At 39.2% G+C, this 20,000-nt stretch overlaps 1 protein-coding gene across 1 annotated transcript; it reads left to right on the top strand.

Annotated features, from left to right (window-relative positions):
* Positions 1-3,350: 3,350 nt before the first annotated feature.
* hoxb7a (homeobox B7a) lies at positions 3,351-10,711 on the top strand. Its single transcript, XM_059348083.1, has 2 exons — positions 3,351-4,019; positions 10,419-10,711. The coding sequence occupies exons 1-2, from the start codon at positions 3,449-3,451 to the stop codon at positions 10,709-10,711; spliced, it is 864 nt and encodes a 287-aa protein (XP_059204066.1). The 5' UTR covers positions 3,351-3,448.
* Positions 10,712-20,000: the final 9,289 nt, after the last annotated feature.

Here is a 20,000-nt window from a genome sequence, read left to right as displayed (position 1 = left end):
TGTCAGCACCCAGACTGATAAAACCGTTCAGTTCACGAGGCCAAGCATTTAAGCCTCGACTCGGAAATCTCCTCTTAAAACAACAGACGCCGTCCCCCCCTCTCCGCCCTCACACCCCAACCGTCCGCCCACACACACACTCACACAACACCACATCCTATCCAAACATCACTGTATTTATGGCCTGGTCCTCCACCTCCACTTACATTATTACAGGCCCACATTACACTGCTCTCCATCATCATCAGGATGACGACTTGAGGTCGGATTGTTTCCATATGGGACGATCAAACGCACTGAACATGCATATTTACACATGCTTTTCTATCTTCATATATACAGAGATTGTTACTCAGACAGTCCTATCCTATCAGAGCGACGCGTCGTTTTTTGATCTGGCTTCCAGCATAGGCATTCATTGGGAAAGAGACGTTTTGTTCCACGCTTAAAAGCTATAGAAGCCATGCGTGTTTACATGAGGGGGTCAGTCACACTGATTGTGCAGACATCACACCCAACCCGAGCTGTAAAGATAAGAGTGCACATTTATGCAATTTGGCTTCACTTTGGAATCGTTGTTACAAGTCTTTTCATCCTCTTGTCAAGTTAAAGGTACAATGAAAATATGCAGTGTTCTTCCATAAAGTAGAACGACACAGATTTTTTTTAAAGAGAAAAAAAGCGGTCAATCAAAAGCAGTATAGCCGAAGATTTGTTGACATTTGGTGCTTAGTGAGTCAAGTCCAAAAGCCAGGGGAATCTGTTGGCCAAACTATAAGACTACCCTTAATATGTACCCGACAACAGGCTGGTGGCACACGTTGAGATGAGTGAAGAAGTCTCCTTTTAAGTCTTTATATTGAGGATTTATGGTTTGGTTTATTAACAATATTTATTATTTTGTCATACTTATTTCCAGTGGTGGAAATTAACTAAACACAGTTACTCAAGTACTGTTTTGAGGTAGTTGTACTCTACTTATGAATTTCCATTTTATGTAACTTTATACTTCTACTTCACTACATTTAGACGCAAATATTGTACTTTTTACTCCACTACATTTTGCTGACAGCTTTAGTTACTTTTCAGGTTGAGATTTAACATAAAAACATGATACATTTAAAGAGATTTGACTTTTTTTTAATTTAGCCTCATAACAGTAAATAAGTAGATAAAATCACTCCTACCTGTACCAAATTAAAACACTGCTTACATATATGCAGCAATACAAATAATCTAATAATATATTCAAAATATATCTAACAGTCTGATTGGGTTCATTCTTCATAACGAACACTTTTACTTTTGACACTGTAAGAAAATGTTGATGCTGATACTTTTGTACTTTTACTTCGGTATTTTTGAATGCAGGACTTTAAATTGTAGTGGAGAAATTTCACAGTGTGGTATTAGTACTTTTACTGAAGTAAGGGATCTGAATACTTCTTCCACCACTGGTTATTTCCATTGCTGCCAAACTGTTCGTAAAGACAGAGACATGTTATTCAATGCCTGGCTTCCAACAGTGACAAGAACCCAACGTGTGTTCTTATTGGTACCACACTTGGCCCCAGGTTGTCTGTGCTTGATTTGATATTAAACAAAGCTTTCATTTTCACCATATAACAGCACAATTCGTGAAAAGGTAAAACACTTATGCGAAGCGTGCCCCTGTTTATAGCAAATTCTCCCAAATTCGTATGAAATCAAATGACCAAAAAGCCAATTGACATTAGTGAAGCTGGAGCTTTAGTGCTTTCTTTGCATGGTCGGTAATCCAACAAAAAAAAAAGAAACTCATCTTGCTGTTCTGGAATTCTCTGCTGCATATTGATCAATGTTTTTATTAACGACTTGATTAAGTTACCAGCAGGGAGCCAAGCTTTAAGTTCCCAACATATAAAGAAATATTCGCCTTAAGGCATGGGCGAGCAAAGCAACAAAGTGTTCAGAGTTCATGCAGAGCACAAACACATGGTAATGTTCACACAGTTGTCCAAATCTTCTCTTTTTAATTCTTTGATTGCCCCATCTTTCCAGAGAAGAGAAACAAACACCAGTTTTTTTTTTATGCACGCATTACTTTGCCTGTTAAACATTAGACTAAGCTCAGAGATTGCATCTTACTGAACTCGGTATTGCGTGACGCGGAAAGGTCAACGTCACGGGTCCAGATCTATGCACGGACCAAGCACCTGCACGCCAGGTGAGTTTCTCCTGCCGGTGCGGAGGATCCAGTGCCAAACCTGAGATCAAAGGCGGAGGTGATTAATGTTGAATTGCCTGGAGTGAAGAGCCACACCACCACCACCAGTTACCATAAAATGTGTTTCTTCTTGTTCCTTTCTCGCAGGAAAAGATAAAGGGAGTGTTTGTTCTCTTAACATCTAACATTAACCCAGTTTTCTAGCTTAGTTTACCTACATTCAGACTCTGCCTTTAACCCATTGTTTTTGCACACAAGTGAACACACCATGCAGAGAGCAGTCCTAGGATTCGAACCGGCGAGCCATGGGTTTCAAGCCTGAGTCCTAACCTCTTGGTCACGGATTGCCCAATTTTTCATTTGTTCAAGAAGCATGACACAATGGAAATAAATATTAACGTGCAGTTCTTGGATGATTAGTTGAATTAAAGTGCACCGCAGCAGCAGATATTGCAGTCTTTCATTGCGAACAGATGATTTACAAAACTTCCTCTCTCCTCCCTTCTGTAATATTGTTTATGCTGTTTCCATCTCTGGCATACTGTCCATTGGGGGCAAACAGTTTTGTTCTTTTGTGTGGGGGCCGTTCTCCTGCATGTGTGGTCTCTAAGAGTTGGGAAAAGACGACGTTTGTGGAAAACAGGGGAAATCCATCTACTCTTTTAGTCTTCTCGGCAACTTTTACACACGTGCCTGGAGCCATTTCCATTCCAAGTCCAATCAATGTTACACCTAATGGTGTGTTCCGCCTTTTGCGCACAACTTATCTCACTTCCAACCCAGCAAGCTAAGATTTAGGTGTGTGCTTGATGTTTGTCAGCCGCAGCCGTTTCGTTTTGCAGCTCTACATGACTTCGGTGATTAGTGGACACTTTTAGAGCTGCTGCGTATTGATTATATAATATAGATTGTATTGTACGCTGTGTGTGCGTGCGTGCGTTCGTGCGTGTGCGTGTGTGTGTGTGTGTGTATTAGTGGTCACTTCCTGTGTGTTGCACCAAATGTCTCTAATAATATTGCATCCAGGGGGAAACCCCGTCGGCTATTGGGCACATGACATCACAGCATTACATGGACCCGAGGTCACGTGGTCCGCGAGGCAGAGGGAGGGGAGCAGAAGAGTTGGGTGGGGTGTTTTTTTGTGTGTAAATCTGGACAGTAATGCCCCGCCGATAATTCACGAGGCCCTGTAAAAAGTCGACATTTAAGTGCCCCGGGTCCACAAATCAGCGGCACCAAATTATGAGTTCGCTCGACTTCTCCAACCCGCTGTTTTCCAAATACCAGCAAGTCGCTGCGAGCTGCTCCGCTGCTGCTATTCTCTTCACAGATCCTCCAACTTCTCCCTTCCCGACTTCCTCTGCTGCTCCTGCCGTGTCTTCGTGCGCCCTCGTGTCCAGGGGATATCACCTCCATGTCTCCAGCGGGAGACACGGCAGCAGGGAGCTCCCTCCACCTCTTTCCCCCCTTTCTGCATCTCCTTCCTCCTCCTCTCCCCCCCACCCCTCTTCCTCCTCCTCGTCGTTCTGTTTTTCCCCTTCGGGACTGAACCGGAGCAGCGGGAGTATCCAGAACACTGCGCACAATTTCAACCCTGCTGAAGTGCGCACAGGAGGTGTTTATAGCGCGGCAGGAGCCAGGCCGCTGAGCTCCTCTCTGCAGGGGTTCCCCGGTCCGCCTCAGCTCCGCTCGCTGACCGGGGTCCCTGAGCAGTCCTACACGGGACAGAGTTGCCCAAAGCAGCAGCAGCAGCAGCAGCAGCGGAGGTTAAACGAGGAGGAGCTACGGATTTACCCCTGGATGAGAAGCTCAGGTGAGGAGAGAGAGGGTGTGTATGTTTGTGTGTGGAAAGGAAAGAGGGGTGGGCGGGTGGGTGACTGTGGTTGTGTGAGAAAGAGGGGGGGTCGACCCAATAATTACGTTAAACGCTCTTTAAACTGTTGGCCCGGTTGCGCAGCGGCCACTTGCGGTAGCTGAACTATGCCTGCCTGTCTCTTTTCTCTGTGTCACCTTTTTTACAACCTCTCTCTCTTTCTTTGCAGATTTTTTATAGCTCTGCGACCTCCATAAAACCATAATTTAAGACTTGGTGAATATTCATTAGGTGGTATTGTGTTTGAGGAGGGGACAGGGGAGCGCAGGGGTGGCTGGAGTATTATCCTAAATTGTTTGAAAGTGGTGAAAACCTCCAGAAAAAAGTCTTCTTCTTCCTCTCCCGGTGCTCACGGTTATCGCTCATATTCAGTGTTTGGCACAGCTCCGCTCAGCCTCTCCGTCCTGATGTCTTGTGTTGTCAGCACTGGCTGGCCCGCTGAAAGCCCATTGTGCTATTGTACTGTCACCACAATCCGCTAATACTATAAACACTATAAATTAGCAGATGGGTTTGATCTCTGAAAGCCTGCCCTTTCCCCCGATTGTAAAAGCCGCTTTGTGCGACAGCAGCGGCCTGGATGCTGAATGGATGCGGGGCGTCGGAGCCTCGAACCACAACAAACACACACAGCACAATGAGCATTTTTACGCGTTACAATGCTGAAAGGTAACGCGTAAAACCAGGAAATATGGTGAGCGTGTAGTTTTATGAATGCATGTGCATAAATCTGGCTCTTGTGGAAGGAAAATCCATTCTCAGTTTTTAAAGATAATCAGGTAGTTTATTTCAATTCAGCAATGATGTGATGTTTCTCTCCAGCCTCTCTCACACACAGGGAGAGATGGAGAGAGAGAGAGAGAGAGAGAGAGAGCTTTGCCAAGTACTTATTATTTTGGAGAAATCAGGTCCCTCCTCATTAGTCGGAGCCTCCTGGCAGTAAGTGGACAGATTTTGCTCGTCACAGGCCTCCTATTTAATTCCTATCACCTTACCATCCTCCACTCCCACTGTGTGTGTGTGTGTGTGTGTGTGTGTGTGTGTGTGTGTGTGTGTGTGTGTGTGTGCGTGTGCGTGTGTGTGTGGTTAATAAAAAAGGGATTCGCAAAAGCAATATTTATTGGTGCATTTCAGTTTGATGGCTATGTAATAAAGAGAGAAAATATGCAAGGAAATTAAAAGTATATTATTTGCTTGCATTTCAGACTTAAAAAAGTTTAAATAATATGTTTGGGGCTTTTATTTTGAAAAACAGAGCTGATAAAGCAACACACATATAAAGTATTGTTTAAAACTTCTAAGTGAAAACACCTTGAAAAGACCTTTTTTTAAAATATTTGCAATTAATTCCAAGCATCAGAGAAAATGAAACAAAAATAAAATAGGCTTACACAGTTGAGGACAACACATTATTTTTTATTATTGGACACAGAAAAACACACCTAAAGCTGTTGACATAAACTATTGAAGTGTTTGAAATATTATATTTGAAAAGTCTATCAAATAGTTTTTTGGTTGCATTGTTACTCACAAATATCAATTTTCATTAGATTTCAAGGTAAACCTAATTTGTTTGGGTCTTTTAATTTGAAAAACAGAGCTGAAAAAGCAACACACACATAAAGAATTGTTTAAAACTTCTGAAAAGACCTTGAAAGTTAAACGAAATTAAACTAAATAAAATAAAATACAAAGTTAAGGGCAACAAATTATTTTGTATAACAGGGAACAGAAATGTGTGAATAAAACACACAGAGACACACTTTCCGGAGGGTGTGTGTGTGTGTGTGTGTGTGTGTGTGTGTGTGTGTGTGTGTGTGTGAGCCATGCAGCGGTCAGTATGTGTGGGTGACTGAGTGTCAGCAGCGTGGAAGTGTGTGTGATTGAGTATGTTTAAATGTGTGTGATTATCTGGTGCCACTTCCCTTTGCTGCACAGCGAAGTGATACATGTTAGTGTATGCCTCCGTTTGTGTTACTGTGCGCGCGCATTGGCAATATTTTTTCGGTTCTCGCGCTGTCGTCGGTGCGTCCGAGATTTGTTTTGCTCGAGTTGGAATTCTCTGGCAATCAGCAACAAGAAGACTTTATATTGCCCCCCTCCCTCTGTGTCTGTGTGTTCATATACGTGCACATGCGCGTCCCTGTGACAGTTCGAGTGCATGCTTTAATAAGCGTTTGTCTTCCTCGCAGGGACATCCGGGCCTTTTCCCTCCAATCATCCTCCAAACCCTTGGACTGGAATCGGATCTAAATTAAAATCTATAAATTCATTATACAGACTGGCTGGTCGACCCCACCACACACCCTCTCTCCACACACACACACACACACACACACACACACACACACATACATCACACACGCACACACACATACATCACACACACACACACACACACACACACACACACACACACACACACACACACACACGTATATGAAAACACGTTTGTGTGGAAAAAATCTAACACGAGCTCTGAAAGCCTAGCACATTATATAAATAGTTTATAAAAAATATATAAATATAAAACATAATTTTTTTTGCTTTACATGTTTGTTGCATGTAAAGGAACATTGTTTGTGTTACTTTACATGTTACACGTTTCAGATGCTTTCATCATATATAGAAAGGAAAAGAAACAATGGTATCATGTGATGTCATCAAATGTAAGAACCAACAAAAATCAGTGGAAAGTTCTTGCCAAATAAACAACATATGACTACATTCTGATATGTATTTTGCGATTAACACAAACTCTACCATGAGATGAAAGGATTCAGAAAATATAAATAGAGCAAAATTAAGGCAATGTGGCTCCACATTTGATTAACCCGCCTGTGTGTGTGTGTGTGTGTGTGTGTGTGTGTGTGAGAGAGAGAGAATTACACTTATACAGGAAGTGAAAAACACAGCCAAATCAAATAAAAATGTTATTTTCATGGTCTGGTGGCTTTGTTTGAAGGGTTCTATTATACCACTTGTGAAACACATTAAATTCAATATGTTTCACAAGTGTTACAATAAAGCAGAGGCCTGTCTCAACAGACCGTCACACACAGAGAAACACACTGAAGGACCATATAGGCTGAATTGTAGAAATACTGACATCATGTATGACCCATACCCCCCAACTCTCCATCCCAATTTTTAACATATGCATCCAAAATAATATAATATAAATTATACTTTCTGCAAGCCTATTGCTTTATATGCTGTTTCAGAGCCATCTCCTGCAGATTTTTCACATGAGCTTGATAGATTTTGTAATTTATATAATACATATACATATATATATATATATATATATATATAAATATATATATATATATATATATATATATATATATATATATATATATATATATATATATATATATATATATATATTGATTAGGGGTCAATTTCAGGTATACAGAAATAAGCCCATAAAACAGTCACCATGCACATGCAAAGACAGACCTCCCCATAAGGTGCTAAAACCCCCAATTCGCAGAAAAACATGCAGAGGACATGACCTCCCGGTCCTGTCCTCACTCCTACAGCTCCAGCCGTGTCAGATGTTTGCAGCAGTCCTGCAGTCAGAGCAATAAAGCTCTAGCCTGCAGCAGTGCCACATTACAGCCGGGACAGTGTCTGCACTGAAGGCTCTGCACTGGAAATCAATAATAAAGTTAATCCATTTTCTTTCTTCAGCTGCTTTACACCCAGCAAACAGACAGTAAGATGTTTACAAAGATAGGAGAAAGGACTGTTGGACACTGGAAGCTGATTATAATGGAAAAAAATCATAGTGTACCTTAACAGAGCTAATTAAACACATTCAGACTTACTCTGTCATTCCTGTGTTATGCCAATAATCCGTTCCATTACACATCTATGAGAAACAACCACAAGCCTGCTGTCTTTTAGCTGCTTTTTGATTTAGTTTGAGTCTATTAAGGGTTCCAAATGAGCAGAATAGCTACAGGCATATTTAATCTGATTTGTGAAGACTTTGAGGTTTTAAAAAAGACTCAAATGTACCAGCAGTAACATCAAAAATTTAAATCTACCCCTCTCTGAGCTGTGAACATGTGACCTCAGTTTCTCCTTAACCTTCAGGCGATGCATGACCTCATCAAGACAGAAGGTCACCATGATTTCTGTGCTCTTACTCAGCACTGACTCATGCACATTTCACATGAGGAGCAATGGATTTTTTCTACTTTGAATCAGATTAGCAATGCTCTGACACGCATGACCCTCAGCATGTTCCAGACTGTGTCTATTTCTGCTTACTCTCTCTATTCAGGGGAAACTGCTACTGGAAGTAGCTTTTCACGATGCAGTTGACTCAAACCTGCATGTGTACATCTCTTATAAGTCTGTGAAGTAAACAACATTGGCACAGACAGCTGAACCAACAGTGGAACCACATCATTTAGTAACTGTTTTATGGTGTTTACAAAGCCACAAGTCAAATGTGTTTGCCAGGAAGTGGAGGTGGCAACAAGTGGCAGCCAGGTTTGGATTGAGACTACAGTGGACATGAAGGGGTTAAGTATGAGTGAGACAATATAAAGGGTTCATTCATAAAATATTTTAAAATGTTTGTTATTAAATATTAAATTTAGAGCAAATGCTATGAAGTTTTGGTTGAAGCTTGTGATGACACCAAGAAAAATAAATGTTTTCTTTTTATTGTCTTCATTTGTTTTGTTTTTTAGAAATGTAATCGAAATTGAGGTGTGCGAGTAACAATGCAACAAGAAAACAAGAAGTTTTTGATAGTTCAAACACTTCAGTAGTTTGTGTCAGCAGCTTTAAGTATGCTTTTCTGTTTCCTACAATACAATTTAATTTGTTATCCTTAACTTTGTATTTTGTTGATGCGGGGAATTAATTAAACATCTTGTAAAAATGCCTTTTCAGAGTCTTTTCACTGTTGTGTATAGAAGTGTTAAACAATACTCCGTGAGTGTTGCTTATCAGCTCTGATTTTCAAAATAAAAGCCCCAAACAAATTGTTTAGACCTTTTGAGTCTGAAACGCATGTAAATAATATACTGTTTTTTTTCACTGACTGATTTTCCAACATCTCCTGTTTAATTTCATTTCCGACATGTTAACACAAAACGTCCTCATCAATTTTTCAATTAAGTATATTTGAGGAAGCAAACAAACAAACAAAAAAAAAAGGAATGCTATAAATAAAAATACTAATTGAAAACTAATTGCCAATTTTGTAATCCATATTTTTAGATGGCAATTACAATATGATAATTCCATTTTAAGGGAAAGTCAACATTTTATGGGGTAAATTGGGTGGTAAAAAAACCCCAAGACTACTGAGTGCAAACAAGCTCATCTTATCTCATGAGTTTATTTAGGCCAGTCACACTTGTAACTCTTTATTAGAATTTTGACTCAAAAGCTTATATGAACATTTTATATTTTTTTCCACTCTTTTTGTTGCTAGAACCAATAGAGGAAAAATGGATCTTGAACAAAAATACAGAACATAAAGCCAAAATGATGACTTATAGGCTACTCAAAAAAGTGGACTTACTTAATCAGAATTATGATCTTTAACATAAAAGCTTGACTTACCATCAAGTCATCAATGTCAAATCATTAACATGTTAATTTCTCTTCTATGCTATTTTTTATTAACACAATTATTCTGTTTTCAGAATAGATTTCACTGTCTGCACTGATATCTTTTGACATTTAAACTGAAACGTCTCATTATGTGTTTAAACCATTCTGAAAACAGCAACATTCTCTGTTAACCTCTGTTTAATATTATTTTCCACTTGTACTGAAATCTTTTAACCAACATGAGCCTTATTATTTTTCCTCACATTTCATCTGTGTTTCTCTTTTCCTGGTTGACTTCTGTAATGTTGGATGCAAGAAAAATGTATTTATTTCAACAAAACGGAAATACATCACCACAATATAGCCTACAGTCATTGAAAAATATTAGGGCATTGTTTTCTTCAATTTCTTGTTCATTTTAATGGCTGGTACAACTAAAGGTACATTTGTTTGGACAAATATAATGATAAGAACAAAAATAGCTAATAAGAGTTTAGTTTAACAGCTGATATCTAGACATTTTCCATAGTTTTCTTGATAATGATTTTGGTTTTTATCAACAAACAATGGAAAATGGCTAGATATCAGCTCTTAAACTAAACTCTTATTTTTGTTCTTATCATTATATTTGTCCAAACAAATGTTGTACCAGGCGTTAAAATGAACAAGAAATTGAAGACTGTACGTAGGCTACATGACAAGTGTAAACTATGGATTTGATTTAATTTAAAAAGAGTGATGTGTTGATGTGTGCAGGTGCCGACAGAAGGCGCGGGCGGCAGACGTACACCCGTTATCAGACGCTCGAGCTGGAGAAGGAGTTTCACTTCAACCGGTACCTCACGCGGCGGCGGCGGATCGAGGTGGCGCACGTGCTCTGCCTCACGGAGCGGCAGATCAAGATCTGGTTCCAGAACCGGAGGATGAAGTGGAAGAAGGAGAACAGAATGACCGGGAGCGGCTCTACAACAGCACCTTTACCTGCTGCTGGAGATGATGGTGATGGTGAGGAGGAGGAAGAGGAGGAGGAGGAGGAGGAGGAGGGATAATATTCACTGTACTGGACACTTAAACATCACACTTTCTACTTTTATTTTCCCCATTGTAATTTCACAAGTGATACAGAGAAATAATAAGTGAGCTTTCCCTGCAACCAGCAGTGGTGGAGAAAGTATGAGACGTTTCAGTTCAAATAAAAACAGAAAAGAAACCAGAATAGAGAAAATGTGACCAGCAGGCCGAGGGATATTAGATAAATGAAAGAAAGTATTAGCAGAAATTAGCAGAGGAACTGTTTTGCATTGCTTTGAAATGCATTGTTAATTACACTAAAATTACAGTGGTGGAAAAAGTATTCAGATCCCTTAGTTAAGTAAAAGTATTAACACCACACTGTGAAATTACTCCACTACAAGTAAAAGTCCTGCATTCAAAACTTACTGAAGTAAAAGTACAAAAGTATCAGCATCAAAATGTACTTAAAGTATCAAAAGTAAAAGTAGGATGCGTTATGCAGAATGGACCCACTCAGATTGTTTCATATATTCTAAATATATTATTGGATTATTATTATTGATGCTTTACGTAAGCAGCATTTCAAGTTTCTCAAGATGGCTCACTATAACTACTTAATATAACTTTATGAGGTTTAATTAAAACAAAAAATGCTTAATCACTTAAAATTAATCATGTTTTTATGTTAAATCTCGACCTGAAAAGTAACTAAAACTGTCAGATAAATGTAGTGGAGTAAAAAGTACAATATTTGCCCTAAGTGGAGTGGAGTAGAAGTATAAGTATTTTTGTCTTGTTTGTTTGTTTTTGTTGTTTTAAGTGTTTTGTTATAATCACAGTTTTGTTGGTGTAGGCTACTAAAAATCAATTGTATGTGATGTCAGACCATCTTTTTTTTTATTGTTCAAGTAGGGGGCAGACAAATATAAGAAATGTTTTCTTCTTGCTGCTACTTTCCAATCATGAAGGTGTAGAATGTGTCTCTGTACACATTTTGTTGTCCACCTTCATGAAAGGAACAAAATAAATAAATAAAAAAATAAAATATAAAGTTACATATAATGGAAATCCTCGAGTAAAGTACAAGTACCTCCAAATTGTACTTAAGTAGGCCTACAGTATTTGAGTATTACTTAGTTACATTCCACCACTGGCAACCAGTTTATCATCGTCCAGTAAACAACTATGTGCAAAGAAACAATTAGAATTAGACGTCTGTGCTTTTTATGATGAATGCTTAAATGCAGTTGTTGATCTTTATAGAGTTAGCTCAGGCTAAAGGAAAGGAAGGGAGAGAAGTCACAGGTTTTTATCCAGAAACAAAAATAAAAAATGTATTGATCCTGATATAAAGTGTGGGGGTCTTCTCAGCGGTCCCCTTCTGTCCAGTGTCTGATCTGTAGCAGAGAGGGACAAAAGTGAGAGAATGAAGCAGCAGCACTTGTGATTTTCTGTCTTTCTTTTTTTTTTTTAGCGGTTTATCGTAATATCAGACTAAAACAACATCTCTACTGTGCTCACTACAGAACTGTAACTCAACTCACAACCATTTTCTGATCATTCAAAGCACAAAATATCATAAAAAATAAAAATGTAATCACTTGATGATGCTTTCTGTAAATAATTATTATTATTATTGTGTTTATAGTGCTTTTAAGTTTGTTGTTGAATGCTTGCTTTTCAAAAAGTTTGATTCATAAAATGAATGTTTTAAAATATTTTATTTCATCAGAATCACACAAATATTTCAATCAGCCTGAAAAATGAAATATGTGACCTCTGCCATCGGTTTGCACCTGTCCTTAAAGTAAGAATATGGCTTTGATCCTGTCCTATTTGGTTTTTTTTTTTTTTTTTTTGAAAAATGGCTACTAGTTTTATTTTTGTCTTTATTTATTTTTGTTGTAGACTATTTGTTCCTGTGTTTTCATGTTGCCTGAGACAAACGTGTTCAGACCATAATGCACAATAAAAAAACTGAAACTGTTGCCATTTCTTTTAGGTCGTTATCACTTGTTATCACCAGCAGCTGTTTAAGAGGTTTTGTAATTTTAGTGGTTGTGTTGAAAAGTAGAACCGCTTTATAACATGAACACAGTGAGACTATACAACCACTAGTGCATTGTCAATAATAAGAATAAAGACAATGACGAATCATAAATAATTATCATGTAGTTATATTCAATATTGGTCTTATATTTGCTTCAACAGCACATATTTAGTTTCCTTTATCCAGCCAATGTTGGAATGAGAAAATAAAATATCAAGGAACCTTCTGGATTATGTCAAGTTCCTATTGTAGATGTGACATACAGTTTACTGATTTTTAAAAATATATAATTTAGTGTAAAAACTGTTTATATCAGCCCTCTCTAACCACAATCATTCAGCAGCGATGATTCAAACAAAAAAAAACTTGAAATGAATAAAAAATACATATGTGAGATACATTTTGGACAAATCTTTCAATTTTTTACACGTGAAAACATCTGATGCATCTAAACCACATTCAAACATTTTGTGTGTTTTACATAAAAAAAAATACAAATCCACAAACTGCATATCCAGGTAAAACTAAAATGTTTAGCTGGGCATGTTTGACCTAGTTGATATCCTTTAACGATTTCAGTCCACAAATGAGAAAATGTTTGTCTCTCTCTCGCACTGTGGAAGTCTAATCAGAGAAGAAGCGTTATTAAGTTCCAAACATCCTTTATAGGCCTCGCTTTGACTTGAGAGTGTAATCATGACTTTCACACATTGTAAACCTCAGTAATGAGTGCCGATGTGCTCTTAAAATACCCTCACATTGTTTACAGGTTTAAATATATGAATGGTCTTTTACCTCCCACTGTCACTGCTAATAGCTAAATAACATTCAAACTCTCAGTATTTACACTTGCACCTTTATTTGGTATCTATCTATCTATCTATCTATCTATCTATCTATCTATCTATCTATCTATCTATCTATCTATCTATCTATCTATCTATCTATCTTTTCTTTTTTAAATGAAAAACTCTTTTGTATTTATTATTATTTCCATCACATGTGTATTTATTATTATTATGAGGCATTGTGAACGAATGTAAAGAGTGATGTAAAGACTTCAGTGTCTGGATAGGGTACGCAAATTGACGTTTCAAATGTAATATATATAATGATAATAATATATCTATATATCTATATATCTATATATATATATAGATATATATCTATATCTCTATATATATATATATATATATATATATATATATATATATATATATATATATATTACATTATATCTATATATACATAATACAAAAGAACAGGATATTGAACAAGTCCAATTTTTTAAAACTCTAAACTCTAACTCTATAAACACAACTTTCTTTATGAAAATCTTTTTTTTTTAATTATCTGACCTCGTTTCAAGATTTTTTTTCATAATTCACAATGTTAGTAGATTTCAGTGGTTTAAACGGAAGTCCCTGCAGACCGACAGACCCCCGACAACTCCCAGTCCACATGCACTCTCCCCACATTTTACCTGACTTACTTCGCAGCGTTGCGGGCCAGAAACGTCCAGGTTTAATCCATCCGAGCTGCACAACGTCTCACCAAATCCAAAAGGCGATTTGAAGAGGACAGGGCTGCCTCTGGAAGTCATCTGCTGTCTGTAAGAGCACATAAAGTGTTGGAGGACGGCGGTGGTGTGAGGGGGGATGTTATAGCAGGTCCTAATGTCTTTATTGCGTCCATGAAAAGGCCGGAAACCCCAATAAAAGCAACAAACAGACAAAGACGGTGGCCTGATCAGTCTGTTTGTGCCTCCTGCTCTGTGTTGCAGCTCTATTTTCTGTTAATTTTTAACTCGGAAGATTTGCATAGAGGAAGCGTTGGATCCGCGTCTCCTGAGCACCAGACGTGCAGTTCGGAAGGGTCACATGTGGGTCACTGAAGGTTTAAAATCAAGTTTTAAAAATGACTAACTAAATGTGAAAACTGTCTGCGATTAGAACAGATTTTATGTAGCACTAGGCGTTATTTGATGCTGTTTGGATAGAATATTCTAACGCGGATTCAAATATTGGTTTTCTTCGTAAATGCGTAATTGTACATTACATGCTTAATAATACTGAGTGATAAAACAGGAAACTAGGTTGACCAGGTGTAGCCAAATTCTGCAGTCATATAAGTTGCTGTTGGCTGTAGCATTTTACCTTGTCCCACCCACAAAAATGTGTCGCTGAAAATATAATTTTGGACAGATTCCACCCCAGCTCGCTTCATGGTGCTGCATCTAGCTTATTTAACATTCAAGATGCGTTTGGGCTCATGGATCCTGCGTGGGTGGACAGAATCATCATTAACAAAATTAAGAATCAAATATTTAACTCATGAATCAAGCAGAGGAAGCCAATTCCCCCTGAAAAGATTAGCCTCCCGGTTATTCAGGCGTGTTTTGTACAACTCTTCTCTGAGTTAAAGCCGTCCTCTAACCGCATTTAACTGTTGTAAAGCAAGATTTTATGCAAAAAGGAAAAAAAGAAAAACATCACTGCGACTCCGGGCCTGGAGGCCGTTAAAGTGGTGACGCGTTGCCGCATTGCGAAACGCTTCTTCGGGCCCGCACCGACACCCAGGTGATGCTGTTGTGGCTACAAACTGCCACCGGGCCACATTTCACCCAGTTCACCTCCACCCGTGTGCAGCACTTTAACACCTGCATGCAGCCTTTACATCCATTTAGCTATTTAAAATCTAAATCTCAAGTCTTCAACATATGTGCATGGTAATGTGTTCCCCTGAAAATTATATTTTGCCAATATAAGGCAGTGTAATTTGGTTTTCTTGCGTCGTGACGCAGGCTGCACCTTTCTGCAGGATCCCCATACTGCCCTGTGTATCCTGCATTAGATATCAAAGTTATGTCTTTTTGATTGCATTTAGATTATTATTTTTTTCTTTTTTTAATGTTGATTAAATGCATTTGATGCATTTAAATATTTTCTCAACTCTGTTTCATTCACATCATCCAGCGAAAATAAGCCAGGCCTCTCCCTAGCCAACACAGTACAAACAAACGTTGTTATTCACAAGAAGTAAAACAAAGCAAAATGCTCAGTTTCCTCTGTGAGAGCTGCTGCTTGTTGTTCTTTGCAAGGGCAGAAGAAAAAGAAAATGGCGGCGCAAAGAAAAGGGAGAAAGAGAAGGAGCAGCTCCCCACTAACAGCACTCCATGAAGAAATGCAATAAATTCCTTGTTGTTTTATGAAAATTTACAACTTTGTGATACAAGTTTATGAGTGGCCGCGCGCGGGGATTGGCCAACGGGCTGGTCATGTGGACGCGCTTAACGTGAACATGAACTTTTTATGATTTCCCAAGTGGCTATATTGCTGCTGCACTCCGCTCCGGCCCGAGCAGCCGCCTCTCCTCTCCTCTGCTCTGCTCTCCTTCCTCGCGCTGCCCGGGGCTCGCGAGGCGCCGCGCGGAGCCGGGTAACCGGGAGGAAATGAACGCCCGGCTGTAATTAAACGGACTAGTTAATGAGAGTACTAGTTGTGAGTGAGGAACCCGGCACGAGGAGACGTTGACAACAACCCGCCCCCTCCCCCCTCCTCCTCCTACTCCTGCTCTTCCTCCTCCGCTATGGCTCCGCGCTCCGTCTGGTCTCGTGCTGCTGTCTACGCTAAATCGGCGGACCGAGATCGGGATAGTTCCGCCGTGATGAGGCGAAGAGGGGCCGAGCCGCGATACCAGAACCATTTTGGGGATGACCTCATTATTTTTATTTCTAATTTTAATTGGCGTTTTATCTCACTTGTCACCGCGAGGAGGATGATGATGGTGATGATGATAGGGGCGGTGATGAAGATGACGGCGGTGTTTTGACGACCGTGTGACAACGGGGGGAACATACCCCCCTCCAACTCCCCGTCTTCCATCCTCACATCCTCGCGCATGCAGCCACCCTTTCCATCCAATTACCATCCATCCATCCGGTAGGCTGTCTCGTGCCATTCCGGGGTGCCTCGCTGCCTGCACGCGGGACGCCGAGTGAGCTGCAGGTGTGTGGGACTCGTGACGGATTATCAACAAACGGTAAGAGCCATTCACGCACGTTCCTCCTCCGGCAGCCCTGCGCGCGCTGCTGCTGCTGTATATGCGCATTGTTAAAGGAGCAAAACAACTCCAACTGCAGTGCTGTGCGTGATTCTGCTGCTTCTGCTTTACACATTAACGGTACAAATGAGGTGTTACTTTTCCATCTGAGATTAAAGCGTTTCCTGGCTGGATTAGGGTGCGTGATGAACTCTGCAGATGGATTGGCTCTCTAAGTGGTGGGATTAGCTGTGGAAGTGCCATCCATCGGTTAAAACTCGGCTGTTTGAGATCCGGAAGATTAGCTCATGTCGTTTTGCCCCGAGCCGTTCACGGTGAACGGAGGGAGGGGGTAGATGTGTTCAGAGAGAGGGCTGGCTGTCATGGCAGGGCAGGTGTGCTAGGTTTCTCATCTTACCATTTGAAGTGATTTAAAAATTTTTTTAATGAAAATATCCTGTTTTTGTGGATTTTTTGTGTCTCTTATATGATATTATTTACCTGGTTTATTGCAGATTATCTCACCTCTGGCTCGCTGTGGTTCTAAATTGCCTTTTGTGCTTTCAGTGTGTGTGTTTTAATTGTTTCACTTCCAGATCTCAGTGGAAGAGCTTCCAGGTTTCAGATGACTGTCAGGCTGTGTGTGTGTGTGTGTGTGTGTGTGTGTGTGTGTGTGTGTGTGTGTGTGTGTGTGTGTGTGTGTGTGTGTGTGTGTGTGTGCACAGACACAGGAATGCTGTTTTTTCTGTCTCAGTCCGTCCAGCCCACTTTTATGACTTTGTTTCCCTTCTCATTTCCTCCCTGCGGCGGGCGGGCTGTTTTTTTATGTCTACACCTAACCGGCCAGGACACCGCCCAACAACTCCACCACCACCACCAACCCCCCACTTACTCAGTCTCTCTCTCTCTCTCAGACACACTCACACACACACTCACACACACACACACACACACACACACACACACACACACACACACACACACACACACACACACACACACACACACACACACACACACACACACACAGTAGATGTGTCTGTCTGTCTTCTCATTTGGTCTCCAATTTGCTGTTGTCTCAAATATCAAACACCTTGTGAGGTGTTTGATATTTGAAGGGAATTCCTTCACCCCCCCCAACCCACACACAGATACACAGGGAGCTTTTTTGCCTGAGAAAAGTTCCTCAGATTATTAATAATATTATATTAGTATATATTAGCTTGCTTCACAGGATATACAGTTATAAATGTCCCTGCTGCATGTCACTTACTTTACATGAAAAGGCTAAACAACAGGCTAATTAGCACACACTGAGCACATAATAATGTAGTGGCCTACTAACTATAATAATAATAATAATAATAGTATTTTATTATTATTTTTTATTTTTACAGTCGTGTATTGTTTGTTGTGAAACTACTGACTCATATTGACCTAGGCCTATACACTAGCTCATTGAACTTTGTGGACATTCCTGACCGTGTACGTGTGATAGATAGATATTATTCCCTATAACCAGGAAAGTTGAGTTTACCTTCAGCAACCAACATCATAATTACATTATATTTCACATGTAATAACAATTTCAATTTATTTGCTACTCTGCCTTTGCACTGTTACTGTTTTTTTTCTATTTGTTTTACTTTTTATTTATATCTTGCACACAATTTGACTGAATAAATAAATATCTTATCTGATATGGTTGTATGCCTCTGAGAGTTTGCGCACTATTGTGGAAATGTGATGAGAACGGTAAGCAGTAACAGACGGTAAGCAGCATGAGGTCTTATAGGAAGCTTTATTTCTGCAGTTTTAGAAGGCGTCCACAATACACACATATAGACATTTTTAGAAAAAAAAGTGTAAATATATATTATATTTTTTTTTAATTATATACATACATAAATATACATACATTAGGCTATATATTCACAAATTATATACATACATATTTCCATGTCTGCTACTAAACGTTCATACACATCCCAATTCAACATTTTATAGCTTTGAATATTCCTCCTCGGACAGGCATTGATAGTAAATCCGCAGAATATCCGTAACACCTCGAACTGGAAAGATTATTTTATTCTTTCTTCATCTCTGGAATGATGAAGAGAACAATGTGATACTCTCTGAAGTACGGCATTGGCTATCTGTCAGAACTAATTCACTAATATAGCATTATAATAAGCTTAAGTACTCTGCTACGTTTCCCATTAGATAGAAGCGTATTATTGGCAAGCAGAAGCGTATTTATCTTACGTTTCATTAAGGATTAAGGATTCATATTCTGCTAAATTCCAGATCACTTTTTTTCCAGGTACAATGCCATTTAAAAAAAAAATTAAATACCTATAGCAACTATGTGTAAGCGATACAGCTGTAATGTTAATTTCACCTACAAGTTCCTTCCTTCATTACCATGCGACACAAGTCTCGGTTAATATAACAGGCGTGTGTTAAAAACGGGGAGAGAGAAGGGACAAAGACTAAAATGCAACATAACAATTGCGCCTATTTGTGCTGTTCATTTTAACTTTATTATACTATATAATCTATGCAAACTATTATTAATAAATACTTAATTTCTTAGTATTTATAAGGACTTTAGTTGCCCCAGTCAGTAAACGGATAGGATACATATCTAAAGCTGAGAGAAACATTATTTCCATGAGTCTTTGTAATTAAGTCAGTTACCTAAAAGTCGTTATTATTTTTTGTCAATAACAGTTTTATGATAATTAATATTATTGTTAATATTCTCATTATATTGTCTCGGTCTAATATACACTTCTCACTTATTTTAGGCTGGCATCCGTAGTGGCAGCAGTTTGAAAAGGCTCGCGGCTCAAGCATCACAAATACTGACATGTCAAAAGAGAAATGTCATTTGTCCATGCAATCTAAGAATAAAACAATATCAGGTATAAATATTGTAATATGTTAATAGTTTAACGTATCAGGAAGTTTTCTTTGTCTTTGGACTGTGCAATAAAGAACATAATAATAAGTGTACAGCTCCAGAGAATCTGTGAGCCGCGACTCTGCTGCTGCGCCAGCACGCTCCTACACAACGCTCTGGTGCCATCTAGCGGCAGGACGAGGACAGTACCAAACACTCCCAAACACGATCACGCTTCATTCTCACTTCTTAAACACACACACACACACACACACACACACACACACACACACACACACACACACACACACACACACACACACACAAT

The sequence above is a fragment of the Centropristis striata genome, chromosome 13 (genome assembly GCF_030273125.1).
Source record: "Centropristis striata isolate RG_2023a ecotype Rhode Island chromosome 13, C.striata_1.0, whole genome shotgun sequence".
Classification (NCBI taxonomy): Eukaryota; Metazoa; Chordata; class Actinopteri; order Perciformes; family Serranidae; genus Centropristis; species Centropristis striata.
This window is presented reverse-complemented; position numbering and strand designations above follow the sequence as displayed.